At 38.0% G+C, this 19,449-nt stretch overlaps 1 protein-coding gene across 1 annotated transcript; it reads left to right on the top strand.

Annotated features, from left to right (window-relative positions):
• Window positions 1-5,777: 5,777 nt before the first annotated feature.
• LOC105048501 (glucan endo-1,3-beta-glucosidase 3) lies at window positions 5,778-13,014 on the top strand. The gene is made up of 4 exons (XM_010927817.4): window positions 5,778-6,128; window positions 8,065-9,321; window positions 10,601-10,628; window positions 12,738-13,014. The coding sequence occupies exons 1-4, from the start codon at window positions 6,065-6,067 to the stop codon at window positions 12,892-12,894; spliced, it is 1,506 nt and encodes a 501-aa protein (XP_010926119.1). The 5' UTR covers window positions 5,778-6,064; the 3' UTR covers window positions 12,895-13,014.
• The last annotated feature ends 6,435 nt before the right edge of the window (window positions 13,015-19,449 follow it).

Here is a 19,449-nt window from a genome sequence, read left to right as displayed (position 1 = left end):
TTTTGGGCTTGATTCTGGGCCGGGATGTTACATTCTCCCCCCTTCAAATAATTTCATCCTCGAAATTAAGTTATATTGTTTAAAATATATTTCGAAGTATAAATTCTTCATGTCATTCTCAAGCTTACGATAATGTCATATATATTATTTATTTCTCATGATCTTGTTATAAAAAAAAAATATGAGATCTATGTCAGGATATTCTAAGTTTGAACTAATATCAGAACTATCAAGCTATTAATAAACTTGAGATATCTAAACTTTCTTGGCATTATCTATAATGAAGCAACCTACTAACAAAAATTATCCGACTATGATCAGATTAAAAATTATTCTTTATTTACAACTAATGTATTCCATAATATCTTCAGAATCAAAGAATTAATATTTCTAATCAATTTAACCCACCATGCTTTTGCTACGCACTCTGATCTTAATTTATCAAATTATATAATTATATTAAAGATAAAAATATCCTTATATGTTAGATCAATCCAGAATAGATCCAACCTTCAAATTTCAGATAAAACTTAGGACAAAATTTTAAGTTTCTTCATCTTTACTACCTTTGGGCATAGCATATAAAAATTAAATCTTGATCTACTTCCTATATTTGAAATTATTGTATAAGTTTCATCACTCTTCAAGAATCCAACATATCTAGAATCAATTGGAGTTAACCTTAGATTTACCTTACAATCATTTAGATATATATATATATATATATTTAAATTTAACAACAATATCAAAATACTTTTGATCCACTTAGAAAAGTAAACTTTTGACTTGAAATTCAATGCAACTTGAAAGATCAAGGAATCATATTCAGAATATGATATTTTGAGTAACCAAAAATTTTACCAAGATGTGTATCTCATATTCTCATAATAAAATTCAAGTATATTTTTTATTTAAAATTGAGTTTCATATATGATCCTCTTATAGGTTCAATATTCAAAAAATATTTCTCTCTCATATGATAAAATTTCTTCTTAGACCATACCCTAATTAACTTTCTTTTGATAAATCCAAAATTCATAACGCATCAGACAATTATCATCGAAATTAGAAAAGTATCACGATCTTCAATCATAAAATCATCTAGTATACTCAACATAACTTATCAATACCTCCCACTTTATTCCAAGGTCAACTCTTTTCATACTTAGGTCAACCTTACTAATTGAAATCTAAGATATAACTCGTCAATTCTATTATAAATATCATATGTCACTTATGCATAAATTTCATCTTAATATCTATTGATTTGAATTCTAAATATTGAATCTTCTCTTTTATATCTATCATGTTCCTCGTGATCATAACCTAAGTTCAGATATTACTAAAATTATAATTCTGAATAATTATAACTTTAAACTCAAATACCACTTAAATCATATTTTCTAGTGATCATAACCTAAACTCTAATATCATTCTACCATACCTTTAATGATCAAAATCTTAAACTCTGATATTATCAATCATACTCTAGTGATTATAATCCCAAAGTTTGATATCACTTATATGACAATCCCTAGTGACCTTAAACTTGGGTTTTAGTACTGTTCTGTCATATCCTAATCACTTGTATCATTGTCTCCGAATAAACGTAACCTAAGCTCTAAGCTCAAATGCCACTCTGTCACATCCTACTGATCTTACATAAAATTTTAATATCTCTTCATAATCTCTAGTGATCTTAAACCTAAGCTCTGATATTATTCTATCTCATCCTAATCATTTATATCGTAATCTCCAATGATCATAACCTAAGCTCTAATATCACTCTATAATATTCTAATCACTTATATCATAATCCCTAATGATCATAACCTATGCTCTGATACCATTCTGTCACGCCCCGAACCCAACACTCGGGTCGGATACGTGATGGCCGCACACTCCTTAGAGCAAGCCCTAAAGAATATGCAAGGCCAAAATAAATCATTACAACCTTAACATCTATAACAATTAATTTCAATAATAATTCATAAAATCTTGTATAGGTACAAATTAAATTTCTTCAGTTCTCTGATCAGGTACTATAACACTTTATCTATCCATCTGCTCACCCATAAATCTAAGCCATAGCCAATCATGAACATCCTGTATCTCTGAAAAGAAAAGAAAGATGAAGGGGTATGAGCTTTACAGCCCATTAAGAATTTCCATATCACACTGATATAGTAATATAGTCTGAAAATAAAGAATAGCAATAAAATATAAAATCTCATGTTCAATGTCCAGAATAATGCAAACATTCATAAATTTTCTGTCTTGTCAAAATAGATGCATCATCATATGTTAACAGGTAAAACACTTTTGTTCAACAATTGTTTCATGCCTTATCTTTCATTTCTCTTTTCATAATCACATGATTTTTAACATTTTCTTTCTGGCTCTGGACTATCCAAGTCTATACCTCAGTTATCATCCGGATCGAATCCACTTTAAAAAGTCTTTCAAGACTGTCCCAGGATGAGCTCCTGGCCGGCTGTCCCATGTACCAAAGCCCGTGAGAGGCTGTCCCAGGCATAAGCTCCTGGCGGGCTGTCCCAGGCATGAGCTCCTGGCCGGCTGATCCACCTGTAAGCCAGTGGGGGCTGTCCCAGGCATAAGCTCCTGACCGGCTGTTCCACATGACAAGGCTAGTCCATACCATATATCTCTTTCTTTTCATTTAATCATTATGTGTTGTATTCATCAATCAATTCTGTCTTGCATTATGATCAATTCAGATATGTCATATCCATATAATCATGCCATCAATCTCTGATACATATATATTAACATAACATACTCATGCTCAAAATCAAATAACAGTATCTCAGATATAATAATTTCATCAATCTCAAATCCGACGATGCAAAACCAATGAGATAAACCAACGGTAAAATAACATATATAATGATGATCATGTACAGGGATTCTTACCTTTACCGGTGACTGATCCAAACACAAAAATCAATGTTCTTCTTTGATTTATGAATTCTTTAACAAAATATTCCACTCGATATCATTTGCAGACAATCATCTCTTCATAACCCTGATCAAATATAAAGATCATATATGGAGAAAATTACCGATAATCGATCCTAATAACACAGATCGAGGATCTCTCTTAGGATTAACCAAAATTAGGACTTGTCTATGTATCTGGATCCTCCACTGATTTATAAGACTTCTAGAGAGAGAAAATCCATGAAGAGAGAGAAAATTTTAGAGAGAGAAAGTAGAGAGAGAAAGTGGAGAGAGAAATCTTCGTATCCTTCCGATGAGGCACTCATGATCGAGATCATCAGAGGTCCTATCAGGGTAACTCAATATGAATCAAGTGTTACAAATTTCGAATAGAATCGGACTGGGATTAGACTACCGCACGAATTTCGGAGCAATCTCAGGTCATCTTATTTTCATCTCAATTTTTATCCTAGGGTTCATGATGCAATCAGAGAGAGAGAGTAGAAAGATTCTAGAGAGATAAAATTCGTAAAGAGAGAGAAAAGTCTAGAGAGAGAAAATATAGAGAGAGAAGGTAGAGAGAGAAAAATTTTTCTCTCTTCTTCTTCTTTTTATTTTATTTTATTTTTTTATTTTTCTCTTTCTCTTTTCCTCTTTTTTCTTTTTTTTTTCTTTTTCTTTTTCCTTTTTCTTTTCTTTTTCTTTTTTCCTTTTTCTTTTCTTTTCTTTTCTTCTTCTTCTTTTTTTTTTCTTCTCTTTTCCCGTGGCCTCCCTTGGCTGAAACAGGGGAGGACCGTGAGGTCCCCCCCCGGTGGCTCGGGCTCCGACGGCTTGGCCGGAAATCCGACAACGGCCGGCGATGGGGTTCGGCCGGCGGTGGCCAGCAGCGGACGGCCGGCGGCAGGGTTCGGCCGGGGAGAATCAAGAAGAGATCGGAAAACAGGGAGATTCTTTCGCGACTGATTTTCGGCAAAGACGGTGGCCGGCGGCGAGGCTTTGGGCCAGGGAAGAAAGGGAAGAGGGAGAGGAAGAAGGGGAGGGACTTACCTTGCTCCGGCGGTTGAGAAGAGCTCCGGCGAACCCCTTTTCTTCCGATCAACCACCCACTGTATTCCTTGAGAAAATCTCTCAAATCCCTCGAATTTCTTTGAAATTTTTGTCGTAAAATCTTAAGGGAGGACGGGGGATCTTTATAGAAGAGATTTCCTATCCTAGTCGGACTCTTTGAGTCCGATTCCGCAGGTAACGGAGAGGAAGAAGACTCCGGTTAGGAGTCTTCCTCCTCCTCTGTTTCTTTTTTTTTTTTTTTTTTTTTTTTTTTTTTTTTTTGATTTTGGATTTTGGGCTTGATTCTGGGCCGGGATGTTACACCCACCCCCCTCTATTTCTAGAAGTAAACTTGAGATTGCTAGCTGTCTTGATCCTTGTAATGGCCTGATCAATATGAGGCGTACACATACTTTTATCTGTAAAGGGATTTGTGAGAGAGAGAGAGAGAGAGAGAGATTAAAAGCCTCCTCGACTGTTTTGCTTGTGATTTTTGTAACCAATGATCCATAACATAATCACAAAAGTATACGGCACGTGTATACTATTAGTTGGTATTACTATTTTTTTTTTGATAGAAGTTGATAGTACTATTAAAACTATAGCATATATGGGGATGTAAATGAGGTGGGTATAGAGTGAATTTTTGCTCCCCCGCCTCCACCCCCACCCCGCATCCTCATCATCCTGCCCTATCACTCATAATAGGGTGATTTTATTCCTCATCACCCATTTCACTACAAAATTCATAAACCAGTCACCTGCCCTATCCTGTCGAGAGAGATCAAAATGAATAAATTTTAATAAAAAATTTAAATTATATCTTTTATATATATATATATATATATATAATGATATTTTAATATTTTTATATATATGGAGCGAATTGAGATGAATTTGGCATAAATCCACATCCATCTCATATCTACTGTAGATTATTAGATTTTTTATCCATTTCATCCCAAGATTCATTTAGCTCGTCTATTTATCCGTCCCATGTATGGATTGAGTGGGTTGGATTGATGGATTGGTGGATCGATTGCTATCCCTAGGCATGTACGTACCCAACGTTAGCTGAACGCGCTCGTGCTCGGCCGGGTCAGCCTTTTTACCAGCGAACACCAAGCCGGAGACAAAATCTAGTCCAGCCAAGTCCTGCTGCAGAACCCAGTCTCGGAAAACGAAACCATCGCCCAACGGCTACAAAACCCAATAGACCAGGCCTCCATCCCCACGATCCACCACCATCACATCCATCTAAAGTCCCCTCCTGATTCGTGCGGGCCACCTTTCTCAACAGACCGTTCCCCCTCGCCGGGGTCTCCTTCGTACACACGCCCACTCCACTCCCCTCTCGCAACGACACCAGAATGCATAAATAAGAATAAAAAAAATGGAAAAGCTGTGTCCATGTTCTGAAATATGGCCGTTGCTTCTAGCTGGTCGCCACGTCACCACTTGGCCTCGGTGGGGTCTACTTTTCCCCTGCCCTAAGCCCAAAACCAGCGTGCTCCTGCAGTGCCTCGAAACGGCTAACAGTCCCATATTCTAGATCCACCGCCTACGTTCGGCCTACGATCCGATGTGCGGCGCAGTCTGCGCCGTCCGATCTCTGACAGACGACATGTGATCGAGGGATGGGAGTACCTGGAAGAAGACAGCCTTAGCACTCCCTCCTCTTCTTGGTCCCCCACTAATGTAAAAGCTTGATCTTTTCTGTATTCCCCTCGGCTACATTCCTCCAAGCTCACTCAACACCAGGGGAAAAAAAAAAGACTTCTTTTTTCTTCAATACCTCCTTCCTCTTCTCAAATTTCTTCCTTCTCGCTTCTTCTACGGAGATTTTTCTGTTATTTTTTTTTCAGTTCTTTTGTGAAGTGGCGGAAAAAGGGGTTCTTTTTTCCTTTCGTTCTCTGTTTCTCTTTCTCCTCTGTTCCCCTCCTCCGGTGATCTCTTCGAGCTCTCAGTTTCTGCTTTTTAATCTATTTTAATCCTCACAAGTCGATTGCTTTATGCTATTGGAGGGAAGAAGTGTTCGTCCTTTGAAGGGAAATTGATGGAATCGATGGCGCCATTTCTCCTTCTGCTTCTGGCGATCTCAGTGGTTCATGCTGACGAAGGTTCGTTTCTCTTCTTTTAATAATGTCAAAATATATTTTCTCTGTCTTTTTTTTTTTTTAGTTCGATTCAGTTCACGAGCTTTTTTTCGTGGCATTTCATTTGGCTATTTGATCTCTTCTCTGGTGTCGAGCTATATTTCTCCTTTTCTTTTTTGGTTAAAAAAAAAAATCTTTGGATTTTTTTTCTTCGGCATTTTTGGATCATGCCAGCAATCTTAACTGAATATGATGGGCTTTGTAAAAGCCCTCTCGTTTTGTACTCATCTATTCCAAGATTCAGATGTTCTACAGATATTTTGCATTAGTTGTTTCCATTCTGTATTTTTATTTCAGTCCAGTGTTTGTAGCCCTGTAGACCTGTGGTGGATGGGGTCTTTTCTTTTATTTTTGTGGAAGAAGCAATAGTCCTTTGACTGGCTGATTGGTTTGGCCTTCCCCAAGTCCATCTTATTCTTGTCCAATCGAGTACGCTGGCCATATTTTCCCTTCAAGTAGTTGCTGGTTATATTTGGTGTAATTTATTGGGGCCGACATTACTAGGTTTTTTAAGCTCTAGTGGAACCCAGGGGGCCAGGACACTTCACCTGTCACCGGACGAGGTAATCACTCCATTACCATTCCTTGTTCCAGAAATTACATACCTCTGAAGCGATATATATATATATATCTATCAAAACACCTCACCACCTTTCTATTTGATTTCGGGGTTGACTGGTTGACCGTTGATGCTATGATGCGATCTTAGGGCATGGTATATTAAAGTAGCGTGTGATGTTGGGATAACGTATTGAACCTTATGGATAGGTTTTTTAATGAAAAATCTTCGGGGTAATCACTCGTTTCGGAGTCCGAGTTCGTCCGAGTGCAGCGAGTTGACTCATTTTTCTGATGTGATTGACTGCGATGCTGCAGTGGTGGGGTCCGGTCCAGGTTTTGCAGCGTATCTCTCTTAAATTTAAAAAAAGAAAAAAAAATCAAAGAGACCCGATCTTTATAGCGTCAATAATTTCCTCGGCAACCAGGCAGCGGACTAGTAGGTCCCACAAACATACTATGATACTAATAGACATTCATCAAACTGGTCAGCTGGGTCCCATGTTAAACTCTGTTGATCATAGATTGGGACCTAGCTTTAATGCACGTATTCGGAAAGACGTACCTTATGCCAACTTTGCGTAATTACGCGACATATCTTAATGTCATAAATCCGCATCCTCACCTTGTGATTGACCCATGAGAATGATGATGGTCCTGTTAACTAGATCCTTGCTGTGCCCCACTACCGGAGCTCTAATCAACGGCCAATGATCCAGATGCTTCGTGACTTCATCCTCATCGTGTTGGATTAATTAGATTAGATAAATATATAAACAATTGGGTTCTTGTCCGGCATATTGGTTTTTTTTGGATAAAGACCCTTTGGCTTTAATGATGTCTTTATAGCTGTGCGAAATTTGGTTCCCGGGGAACGGATCTCATCATGCCTGTGTGGGGGAAGTCGCACACCGTATGCTTACCAGTGGGCCCAAGCTGGGCGGACGCTCGTATAGAAATCTCTATGCGGTTTCCATTGTTCGGATGATTGGAGACCACGGAGTGGACGGCGGATATCACGTTGTCGTAGAAAAGTCGATGACGCTGTTTCTTCGCGAGAGTTCAGAGCTATTGTCATTGGGCACTCTGCCCGCACGTGACCTCCGTCCCCACTTGTCTCCTTCGGCCCGTTTGTTGGTCTGCCAACCAGCCTTCGGTTTTTGTTCCGCTGGACCACGTTATCAGTTGTAGCTATCATCATCATCAACGAGTCCTTTTTTTTTTTTTTTTTTTTGCCTCTTTCTATTCGAATAATAAATCACTTTACTTTGTTTTATATAAATTTTCGTTCGGTCTGAGCGCATTATAGCATTTTCTTATGGTTTTGAGCTAACGTGCGCAGGGGCGTACATCGGGGTGAACGTCGGGACGGCGCTGTCGGACATGCCGTCGCCGACGCAGGTGGTGGCGCTGCTGAAGTCGCAGGAGATCCGGCACGTGCGGCTGTACGACGCGGACCCGGCCATGCTGGCGGCGCTCGCCAACAGCGGCATCCGCGTCACCGTCTCCGTCCCGAACGAGCAGCTCCTCGCCGTCGGCCAGTCCAACGCCACCGCCGCCAACTGGGTCTCCCGCAACGTCGTCGCCCACGTCCCCGCCGTCAACATCACCGCCGTCGCCGTCGGCTCCGAGGTCCTCACCGCCCTCCCCAACGCCGCCCCCCTCCTCGTCCCTGCCGTCCGCTACGTCCACTCCGCCCTCGTCGCCGCCAACCTCGACCGCCAGATCAAAGTCTCCACCCCCCACTCCTCCTCCATCATCCTCGACTCCTTTCCCCCCTCCCAAGCCTTCTTCAACCGCTCGCTAGAGCCGGTCATGGTCCCCATGCTCAAGTTCCTCCAGTCCACCGGCTCCTACCTTATGCTCAACGTCTACCCCTACTACGACTACATGCAATCCAACGGCGTCATCCCTCTGGACTACGCGCTCTTCCGACCGCTACCGCCCAACAAGGAGGCCGTGGACGCCAACACTCTCCTCCACTATACCAACGTCTTCGACGCCGTCGTCGACGCGGCCTACTTCGCCATGGCTTATCTCAACGTCACCAACGTCCCCGTCGTCGTCCTCGAGTCCGGCTGGCCCCACAAGGGCGACCCGTCAGAAGAGCCGGACGCGACCGCCGACAACGCCGATACCTACAACAGCAACCTCATCCGTCACGTGCTCAACAGCACCGGCACCCCCAAGCACCCGGGCATCGCCGTGCCGACCTACATTTATGAGCTGTACGACGAGGACCAGCGGCCCGGGGCGGTGTCGGAGCGGAACTGGGGGCTGTTCGATGCGAATGGGGTGCCGGTTTACACGCTGCACCTGACGGGGTCCGGGGTGTTGCTGGCGAACGACACGACGAACCAGACGTACTGCATCGCGAAGGAGGGGGCGGATGCGAAGCTGCTGCAGGCGGCGCTCGACTGGGCGTGCGGTCCGGGGAAGGTGGATTGCTCTGTGCTGATGCAGGGTCAGCCCTGCTATGATCCTGACACGGTGGAGGCGCATGCGACGTATGCCTTCAATGCGTACTACCATGGGATGGGGATGGGTTCAGGGACGTGCTACTTCAATGGCGTTGCCACCATAACGACCACAGATCCAAGTAAGGAAGCTCTCTCTCTCTCTCTCTCTCTCTCTCTCTCTCACACACACACACACACACCAAACATTCAGACTTGAAATTAGTTTTCTATCCATTCATTATTATCAGGGGTTTTCCACATCGTTACTTACTATGTACTATTAGATCGGTACATGCACTTCACTTCCTAGAAAAGCTTTGGATGATAGTAAGGTTTTTGTGCATCCATGCCTCACTTCTTATTTGAATTTGGTATCCTACCCACCTCATGAGTCAGTAGTATGTGGACTATGTTTCTATATAAAATCAATCAGCATGCCTTTTGCCAGCAGTTTGGCAGACTAATTCTATGCGTCCTATCTAACATTGTTGTTATGGTAGATAGAGGAGGAGAGGACTATTTATAGTATTTCTCACACAAGAGATGAAGAGAGTAGACCTGTTAGTAGAAGAGAACTTTTGAACTTTGTTTTAAATTCTTTCAGCTCTCTTGATCCAAAATGGCTCAAGTACATACTTTTATATAGAGGATTTTACAACCCTTCAACTATCTTTTTACACAAAATACTAAGAGCCATATTTCTAATTTTTATATAAGTGACACTTTGGTTTTATACACATAGAGGAATTGTAAGTGAATTTCATAGGAAATACTAAAGATCATTGCTAATAACAAGGCAATACCAATTTGGTTTACACATTCCAACACTTGTGTAGCTGAATACATTTAAAATGCTTTGGCATGGTCAGGTATTCATATATTTACTCAATGCCAACATAGCACCAATCTTGTGCACCACAAATCTGGCAGTAGGCAGGCACTTACTCCATTGAAATGGAGGAACTTGTGTGCTTTGAGCATCTATAAGAGGATATACAAGGAGAGGATGCAACTGTGCACTGTTTAGGTTTATACATGTTAGTAATTGTAGCAAGTTTTTCTCAAATGCCACACATGAGCCATTTTATGTTCTTATCATGTAAGTAGACAGTTTTAACTCAGAGTGCAAAAATATTGCTAAGGTGCACTATTTAGTTTGATTGATATATTATGAACATTTTGGTTCCAAAAAGTTGTTAGACTCACTTTTGCTGTATCCCGTCTGCAGAAACTTAAAAAATGTCTGTATGCTGATGGTCTGCACATGCATGCAATTAATATAAAAGCATTTTGTCATCAAAGTATATTGGTTCAGGAAGTCAAAATTCATTTATAATTGTACTGATCTCAGAGGCTGAGGTCTAATTATTTAAAATTGTTGGATGCACTTCTTATGCCTGGGTATTTCCTTTGATGCAGGCCATGGTGACTGTACGTTTCCTGGAAGGTATGTTGCCTTTTGCTCCTGTGAAAATTTCAATTGCTTATGAATGACTAGCGTTAATGTCGGTGTTGCTTCCTCATATGCTTGGTTTTTCTTTTAGAGAAATATGTTAGATGGTATAAGAAAAAGCCATATGCAATCAATTTGTTTTAGTTGGCCTGGCCTGTAGGAGTGGGCATGGCATAATATCAGTGTAGTCTTATATATTTTCATCAGTAAAGGCCTAAAATATGTTTTACCACAAAAAAGGACCAAACATACAAACTCATATAAATCATGAGAGTATAATCAGACAGTTTAGTTTAATAACTTAATGCATATAGCAAGTGATAAAGGTTATATAAATCCTCCAACTGATATTGGAGTCTGGCATTTTTTTTTTAATTCATTTGTTAGTAAAGGTGAAAGGAAATGGTAGAGAAGATTTCATACTCCTCCCCTTCTTTCTCCTGTTCTATACAATCAAATAACTTAGATATCTTGATATAGGATTTGAAAAGGGTGTTGATAAAATATAAGATGTTCTATTATATGCTAACATCATATTATGCAATATTCTTGGAGCTCTTTTATTGGCATACCCCTTTGTTTTCTGAGAAGTTGGTTTGAAGAGCCAACTGATAGCTGTAATTGTACTTTTTCAGATTTTAATCGAGACCTTGTCTCCCACTGTAACCCCTCCTGGATAAGAAAAAAACGGGAGAGGGAGCCAAAAGCCAAATCCAACATTTTATGAGGAATGCCACCTGTGTTGCTTCGTAGAAGAAGAAGGCTAATAACATTGAATAAAGCAATTCAAACACCTCAAATAAAGCTTCTACTAGGATATTGTGAAGCAAAAGATTTTTCTGATACACTTCATTAGGATAGTCTGGTTAGAAGTGATTTGGCCTAATCCTCTAGCAATTATACTTTGCTTTATGTAGTTGAAAATTGTACTTGAGTATTTGCTGTTACTTTCTTGAGGTTTCTGCCCTTGTAAAATCATTCTGCAATAGAAGGCCTTTGTGCCTAGGAGTTGTACTCTCTTCTTGTTCCCTTACCATGTTTGAGTCTTAGACAGCAATGTTTTAAGTTTCAGCTAAATCTGATTGGTTTCAGCCTAGAGAGAACTAAATGTGACCCGCAATTTCGGGTTTTGGTCAATTTCAGCCTAAACTAACTGGGTTGATCTAGTTTCGGTGATCTCGGTCCATTTTGATAGAAATTTGCTGAAAATAGCCATGGATCCTTTTTGATAGATTCGTTTTACTCTTTAATATGATAATTTAGTGATATCTTTATTTATTTAAGTCCTTAGGCTATATGGTGCCAATTTACAATTTATCCAAACACCTCTGAAATAGTTGATATCATGATACTTTACAAAGATTATTGTAAATAATTAATAAAAATATATTTTATAAAATTATTATTATTATTTTTTGTAATCATTCCATAATTACATGGTGCGGTGGTGATTTATCACATTACCATCCTCATCCCCATTAGTTTTCTCACCCACATGATTATGGTGATAGCCACCTTTATTCATTTGATCTACCATGCAATAGTATATGGTATTGAATAGGTAAATCTAATATATTTCATACGATCTTAGTACATTTCTGGACAGCTCATGATGGAGCGATATTGGTATATTACTTGAGAGATTAGAACATTCTTGGCATTAGGATGGGTATTCACTATTAAGCCTTCAACGTAGTTTGATTTCAGCTTGAAACTGACTTAGACGAAATAAATTATGATCCTAGATAGCTTGAACCACAATCAAATGATGTGAAATAACTTGTCTTGAATTTTTTTTTTTCTAAAAATGTTTTCTTTATTTTTGGTTTTTCTGACTTTTCTTGTTAAAACTCCATTGCTCGGAATGAAATTACCGAAAATGCGGAAATTACAAAAACCGGTCTCTATTCAAGGGACTGGAACCAAAATTGAAACCAAATTTGAGAACTTTGTTTGAGATTAGCTGACTTGAGCTATTGTTATCCCATGGTTTTGGCTCTGGAGTAGTGCTGTCATTTTCTTTTTGGTGATCAGAGTAACAGGCTTTTGGAAGTCAATCCAGCTTGAAGCCATCAAATTAAGATGTTTGTTTCTCATGTGCAGCGGCGGGAAGAATGGCACCTTCTTGAATGGCACCTCATTGGCACCCTCCTCAAATTCCACCTCAGCTCAATCTGGATCTCCTCACAGTTACCGTGACATCATGCAGCTCCTTCAAATCGTTGGAGTCTTTCTATTGAGTCTGCCATTATTCTTGTAGTGTATGATCTCTCTCTTTTCTTTTCTTTTCCTTTCTTTTCTTTTTGTTCGAGTGATCTGTATCAGAAGCTCTGGAATGAAAAATTGGATTGAATGTGGACTCCTGAGAGGGGGTTGTGCATCTGTTTCTCCATGAAGCTTGCTGCATGGCACGCCCAATTTTGTCTTCTGCTCAGTCTTGAAGGATTTTCTTGGCATTGCCATTCCTTTTGTTTTTATTTCTTTAGTTGGATTGATTGCAAATCTTTGTACAAAGCTCCCAGTGGCTGGGATTCAAGAACCTGGGGACTCCGTTCTCAGATGCACTCATGTGAACTATTATTTGGCATGGATCATCCATTTGTATTATAATTATCTAAATACTAAGGGGGCGTTTGGGTCGTAATCAAAATGAGAATAGAAATGGAATCGAAATTGGAATGGTAAAATTTTTTGAAGTATTTGGTTCGTGATTGAAATCGAAATTGGAATGAAAAATTAAATTCATAGGGAAGAGTAAGAATTGAGTTAAGGATTGAGTTCTATATAGATTGATTTGTTTTCATTTCATCGTGGAATTAAAATGAGATTTTTTTTTAAAATTATTTATTCTAAAAGATTTAAATTTAGAATGTTAGGTTAATGAGAAGAGAGATATGACTACTATTTTAGGCCTCAGCTGTAGTTATTAGCATCTTGAATAGAAATGTTGGCGATAGGGTTAAAAAAATCTGAAGGATATCATGTAGTGATTCTTCTTGATTTCATCTCATGACTGTCCATTTCTCTCTAATAGAGAATTAATAAGATTTCCATCAAAATGGAAGTAAACTTTATTGGTTAGCATGTCATTATAGACACGAGTCCGTCTATTACTCCCTCAAAGCCAGAGATATCACAGGTGCAACAATGAATAATCAAATCCAGTTGAATGGACCATTGACATGACAGAATGGGATGGTAGGACTTTATATCATTTTCTTTTTCTGCAGGAGCTTCATCTCAAGGGTTAATAGTTTTTATTTTATTTTATGTTTTTTTTTTTGGTTACAGAAAAAATGGTTTTCTTTGGGGGGGGGGGGGGGGTTTGCGGGGGCGCACGTAGCAGTTCGAGCGACTCTCTTATAATCATTTGCCCATGAAGTGACATTTTTAAGAGCTATTTTCATAAAGGACATGAGCTATTCTCTTTTAAAAGCAGTTCTTAGTAGGAAGTCAAATAAACAAGAGCTAAGGCTAGCTTTATTCCAAAAACATCGAGTCTTGCTCCAAATTTTTTTTTTTTTTATGCAGAATCCCATTAAAATAAGTTACATAATTTTTTTTTTCTAAAATCTATACTAAAATAAAGACATCAAGAGTAAGAATGGAGTCATTTTTTTTCTTACGAAGAAGATTGGAGTTCTATCAAACTGTGTATAGTCTCAAGACTGTGATGCATGGAATAGATGTCAAGGTCCGTTCCACATGGGCTACCATCATGGTGATAATAGCTCTTTATTTCGGCTAAGAATATTTAGGGGATAACAAGGTTACTTGGCCCTGATTGTTTTCTTCTCTCCGTCCATCGGGGATATCGGAATGAGGACGGTCAAATGGCTATTCTGAGTTGTTTGCCTGCACCTGGCATGACAGCCACCAAGTTCGATCAATGTGGAATAAGACTTATAGAGACTTATAACCAGCACCGTACTGGGCATACTGGGCCTGTACCTGAGCCTGAAGTTTGCCCTCTGAGTCAAATTGTTGGGGCCCATACCCGGTCCTCGGCCCTGTTCTCACGGCATACGGCTACGGACCATGCTATATTACACACGGGGGCATAGAGGGATCACGTGAGGACGCCAGCAGCTTCCAACACGTGGCATTGGACGTGGATCTTAAAGCACAATCCAAGCCTGAATTTGCTACAAAAGAAAGGGTTGGCGATTTATAGCCTAATTTATTGCCGGGCATGCGGTATATTGGTTTTATTTGAGGATTTGAAAGATTCACATATATATTAAATTGAAAAAGGGCTAATAGGCCTGGACTCGAGCCGGTTCAAGGATCATCGGGTCAGACAAACTTCGGGTTGGACTTCGGGATAGGTCTAAAATAGTTCATGCTAGATTTGGATCTAATTATAGGGCTCATTTTATTTTTGGGCCAGATTTGGATGTATCATTGGCTTGGTCGGGGCCCAAGCCCGAACTCCAGCCCTATTTTCAGCTCAAATTCAGTCTAAGTTTTCATGAATATATATATATATATATATTGCTGAAATTTACTCTATGTAAACCACCACCGTCTCCTAGTTCCAATGAGATGGCATCAATAATATGCAAAAATATTAAGAAGCCAAAACAAAAATATTGTTTAGTTTCTATTGTTCATAAAATCATAGATAAATAATATTATCCTTTAATTTTTGTAGATTTGGGACAGTTCAATATTTGGCCCAAATAAGTAATTCGAGCTAGTTCGATTGGGTTTGGATTAGGTTCGAGCTTGGGCACGGGTCGGGCTTGGGCTTGGGCACGGGCTCGGAAAAGGGTGTGGCCCAGTCCAACCTAGTCTATTTCCAGCCCTAAGGGCTAAGGATAGGATTGTTTTCCATACAAAAGAATGATTCGCTTTTCTTCGTGAGAATCCATAGTTGGTTCACACAATTGTTGCTTGAGTGGATGAATGAAAAAATTTAGAGTACTTTGAGATTTATGCAAAGAGTGATCCATTAGGTAAATATATTATAAATTAAAATAGATAAAATATACTATATCAAAAATCAATAAAAGAATATCGAAATTAAAAATCCATTTATTGTGATCTGGATAATTAAAAATTATGATTTATTTTGGTGGTTTGTAATATGTGTATTATAGATATTGTGTTATTATATTGAAATACACTGTGAAGTAAATCTACTTTATTCATCATGATCTATGCATATCATGTTTTGTATATTTTGTATTTTGAAAACCAATAGTTTTAATGGTTAAATTATAGCAAAAAGTAGTTTCATATCGGAATATATGATTTTTGATTTCTATATATTTTATTATTTTATTGATTTTGGGATTCAGAGGAGTAGATACTCCGTCCTAAATAATTTATCATTTATTTCAATATTTTTCTTTGACATTTTTAGTAACAGAACATTGTGTTGATCAAAGTCAATCGTATTTGTCCACACCACTGCTCCTTGCACCACTTTTTATGTGTGAAATATCATGTCCACATTTGGCCAAAAAATTGAATCGATTTGATTGATTCTCTTTTTCATATATAATTATCTGGTTTTAGTCTTGAGCCTAAACAATATCATCCAATCATGTATTCAAAAATAAAAAAATTCTTTATATATTGTAGGCGGTATAGAAAATTCAATGTAGAGTGCATTACTTTATATGATTGGTTCATATAGCCATCATTTTTTAATACGTATTTAATGTCTGTAATTTTATTTTTTTATTTAAAAATTTTGAATGACGAAAATACTTCTCTTTGAAAAAAATTATGACATCTTATGTTTATATTATGACATTCTACATGTAGGAAGTCATAATTTTGATGCAAGATGTTATAATATACCACAGAATATCATAATCTTTTTCAAAGAGCATGAGCATTTTTATCATTCAAAATTTTCAAATGAAAAAATGAAACTGTAGGCACTAAATGCGCGTTAGAAAGTAGTTGGACAAAAATGTCTCTTCTATATTATGACATTTTAGATCATATTATGACATATTATATGCAGAAAGTCATAATTTAATGCAGGATGTCATAATATGATATAAGATGTCATAATTTGCTAGACCATATAATGACATTTCGCGTGTAGAAAGTTATAATATGTCACAAGATGTCATAATTTTTTCAAAGAATATAGAATTTTTGTCATTCAAAATTTTTAAATAAAAAAAATAGAACTGCATGCATTAAATGCGCATTGAAAAGCGATGACTATATGGACTAATCATATAAAATGGTGTATTCCATATCAAATTTTCTACATCGATTATAGTGCATAAATTTTTTTTTTTCAAAAGTATGTTTCCTTGCTGTTTGTGATTTCTATGAAATGTCTAAATCGTAAGGTGTTTTTCAAACAAACTCATTATTGCTTCATCCATTCTCCATCCAATCAAAGAGCCCCATGCTATAATTAAGCTATTGATGCTTTTGGTATTTAAAAATCAGCATAGTTTAAACATCATATAAGAAATTGAAATTATATAATTTTATAAAATTTAACTTTTAAGGAAGCTGAGACATTGAGTCCTCAAAAAAGATTTCGCCAAGATTGTTCTTCATGTTTTTAGGGACTTGTTGGAGTATTTACTATTTCTGTTCCAATGTTGCTTTCAACATTAGTTGAGGGGTTCATTTTCTACGATGAATCATCAGGTGCTGAATTTTATTATACATGTAACAAAGCGATAGATTCATCTTATATATCATGATTTATGAATAAAGAATTTGTAATACTTATGAATTTCGCTACAAACTTAATGAAAAAAATCCTTCAGCTATAAGAGCTGGAATCCCTGCATCTTGTTGATAAAATTCTCTATTAAATATTGATGACAAGCATGCACGTATAGGTGCCATTGGCACGTGACCAGAACCATGAAAACCTCTACGTATAACAATAAAATGATTGAGAGACACTCAACAGGAGACTTTTGGCAAACGCTTGCAGACAAATATATCTTGGTAATTGTATGGGAAAGAAAAGCGAAGAACAGATAATTACTCAAACTTTTGGTCAGTACCATAAAGTCAACGCAGGACGCATGGGCCTGTGAAGTAACATGGAAAGTTACAAGAGGCCACTTCATTTCTCCATTGACATCTTACATAGTCCGGCAGAGAGTAGACCTCGAATAATTACGATATATCCAGGATAGGCCATAGATACGCTGGTTGACTTTTCTATGCACGACAAGCTTTATGCTCTTCGAGGACGCCGCGTGTCTGCTATTCCGATTTTTTTTAATCCATAATATATAAATATAGAGATGTTATTGCTGACTCCGGTCTAGTCTCTCGTTATTGTTACAGGTTCACATTGCCTTTGAACAATAGAAGACAACTAAAGCCAATTCTTTTATTTGACAAAAACTAAAGCCAATTCTAGAATGCGAAAGATGACCTAAAGTTACCGAAATTGCTACACGCAGCGTCAAGGATCTTGACTATGGATATGTTAATAACCCTTTTTATTGACCTTGGCAATGGTAATATATAAACTTTTAGGCGTGCGTCTATTTTTACTGTGGATTTTGTCGTGATGAACAAATAAAGAAAGAATTGGCATCCTCTCCACTTGCTCAAGACTCCTCTGGTGCAATTTTTTTTTTTTTGAATAAAAAAAAGAGTAGTGGTTGATCCAACTATTTATCTGAATTTTATTTAAATAATTGAAAAAAAAATTATAGAGAAGTGATTGGATGACACTGTAAAAGAAGTTAAAATACAAAAAGAATAAACAGAAAAAGAGAGAGCTCTTCAACCAGGCACAAGTCAACAAAAGGAAGACTCGAAAGCTTCCTATGATAGAGAAGACAAGATGATGAGACAGCTATGAGAGATTCAGAGAGAATAATATCGGTTCATTTAAACTGGCAGCAACTAAATGATCCTGTAACAATCATCATGCTACTATATCTCCATCATAGTCTCCCACAAGCCTAAAAAATAGAGAATGAGAATTAAGGTATAGAGCCTGAAATTTCTCAAGAAGGCACACCAGAAGCAAGGACCATGGTAATCATGCCATGAGCAATGGCTGCAAGAGGTCTGAGTTTGTCCTACAACAAGCATAGACCAGATAAAGCATCACGTTTATAGATAAAGGATCGGTTATTAAGAAGATGAAGTATTTTAAAGATTTCTTAATGAGAATCAGAGAATTGATGAAGAACTATTATTTCTTTTTCTCCAACAGCATCAGATTACAGCTACTATTAACAAGAAACCAGCTCGCTGCACACTTTAGAGGGAGGAGCGACACCTTCATTGGGTACAGAGGTCCCAAAAGCTTGCATTTAGAGAAGTAACTAAGAGTTTATCATAGAGCATAGCCCAAATGGAGGTAGTAAAAGGACATGAGATAAAAATGTGAGAAACAGATTTAACCAAATAATCATAGAGGAGACAACCACCCAAGGAGATATCTATTTTCTTTTCTAGAACCTCTCTAGTATTTAACTTATTGAGCAAGTCAAGCCAGAGATAGCATTTACTTTAGATGGGGTGTTAATCTTTGATAGAGAATAGGCTACCTCCCATTTAACCCCTTTAGAAGTTATAAAGTGATGCAGTAGAAAAGTCTCCTAAGGATAAGAGTTGCCATTGTATTCTATCAGGGTTGGAATATGGATGTAAGCTACCAAGTACATTCAGAAGGATGAGTAACTCAACTTAGGCAGCTTGAGAAAGATTAGAACAAAGTCTGAGTTCCAAAAATTAGTTCCGAAAGAGAAAAATTGGCGATCGCATCAGATTTCCAATGGCAAGCATAAAAGAGATTTGAAAGAGCTCCACAACGAGGAGTATTAAGGATCTAGGTGTTCTTCCAGAATAGTAC

This window comes from Elaeis guineensis, chromosome 7 (assembly GCF_000442705.2).
Source record: "Elaeis guineensis isolate ETL-2024a chromosome 7, EG11, whole genome shotgun sequence".
Taxonomy (NCBI): domain Eukaryota; kingdom Viridiplantae; phylum Streptophyta; class Magnoliopsida; order Arecales; family Arecaceae; genus Elaeis; species Elaeis guineensis.
The sequence above is the reverse complement of the archived record's forward strand: the minus strand, read 5'-3'. Positions and strand labels throughout refer to the sequence as shown.

Bases quoted from the DNA above. Each gene is read 5' to 3' on its own strand.
- LOC105048501 (XM_010927817.4), top strand. From the start codon at position 6,065: ATGGAATCGATGGCGCCATTTCTCCTTCTGCTTCTGGCGATCTCAGTG. The intron at 9,322-10,600 runs GTAAGGAAGCTC...CCTTTGATGCAG, and splicing joins CATAACGACCACAGATCCAA to GCCATGGTGACTGTACGTTT. The intron at 10,629-12,737 runs GTATGTTGCCTT...TCTCATGTGCAG, and splicing joins GACTGTACGTTTCCTGGAAG to CGGCGGGAAGAATGGCACCT.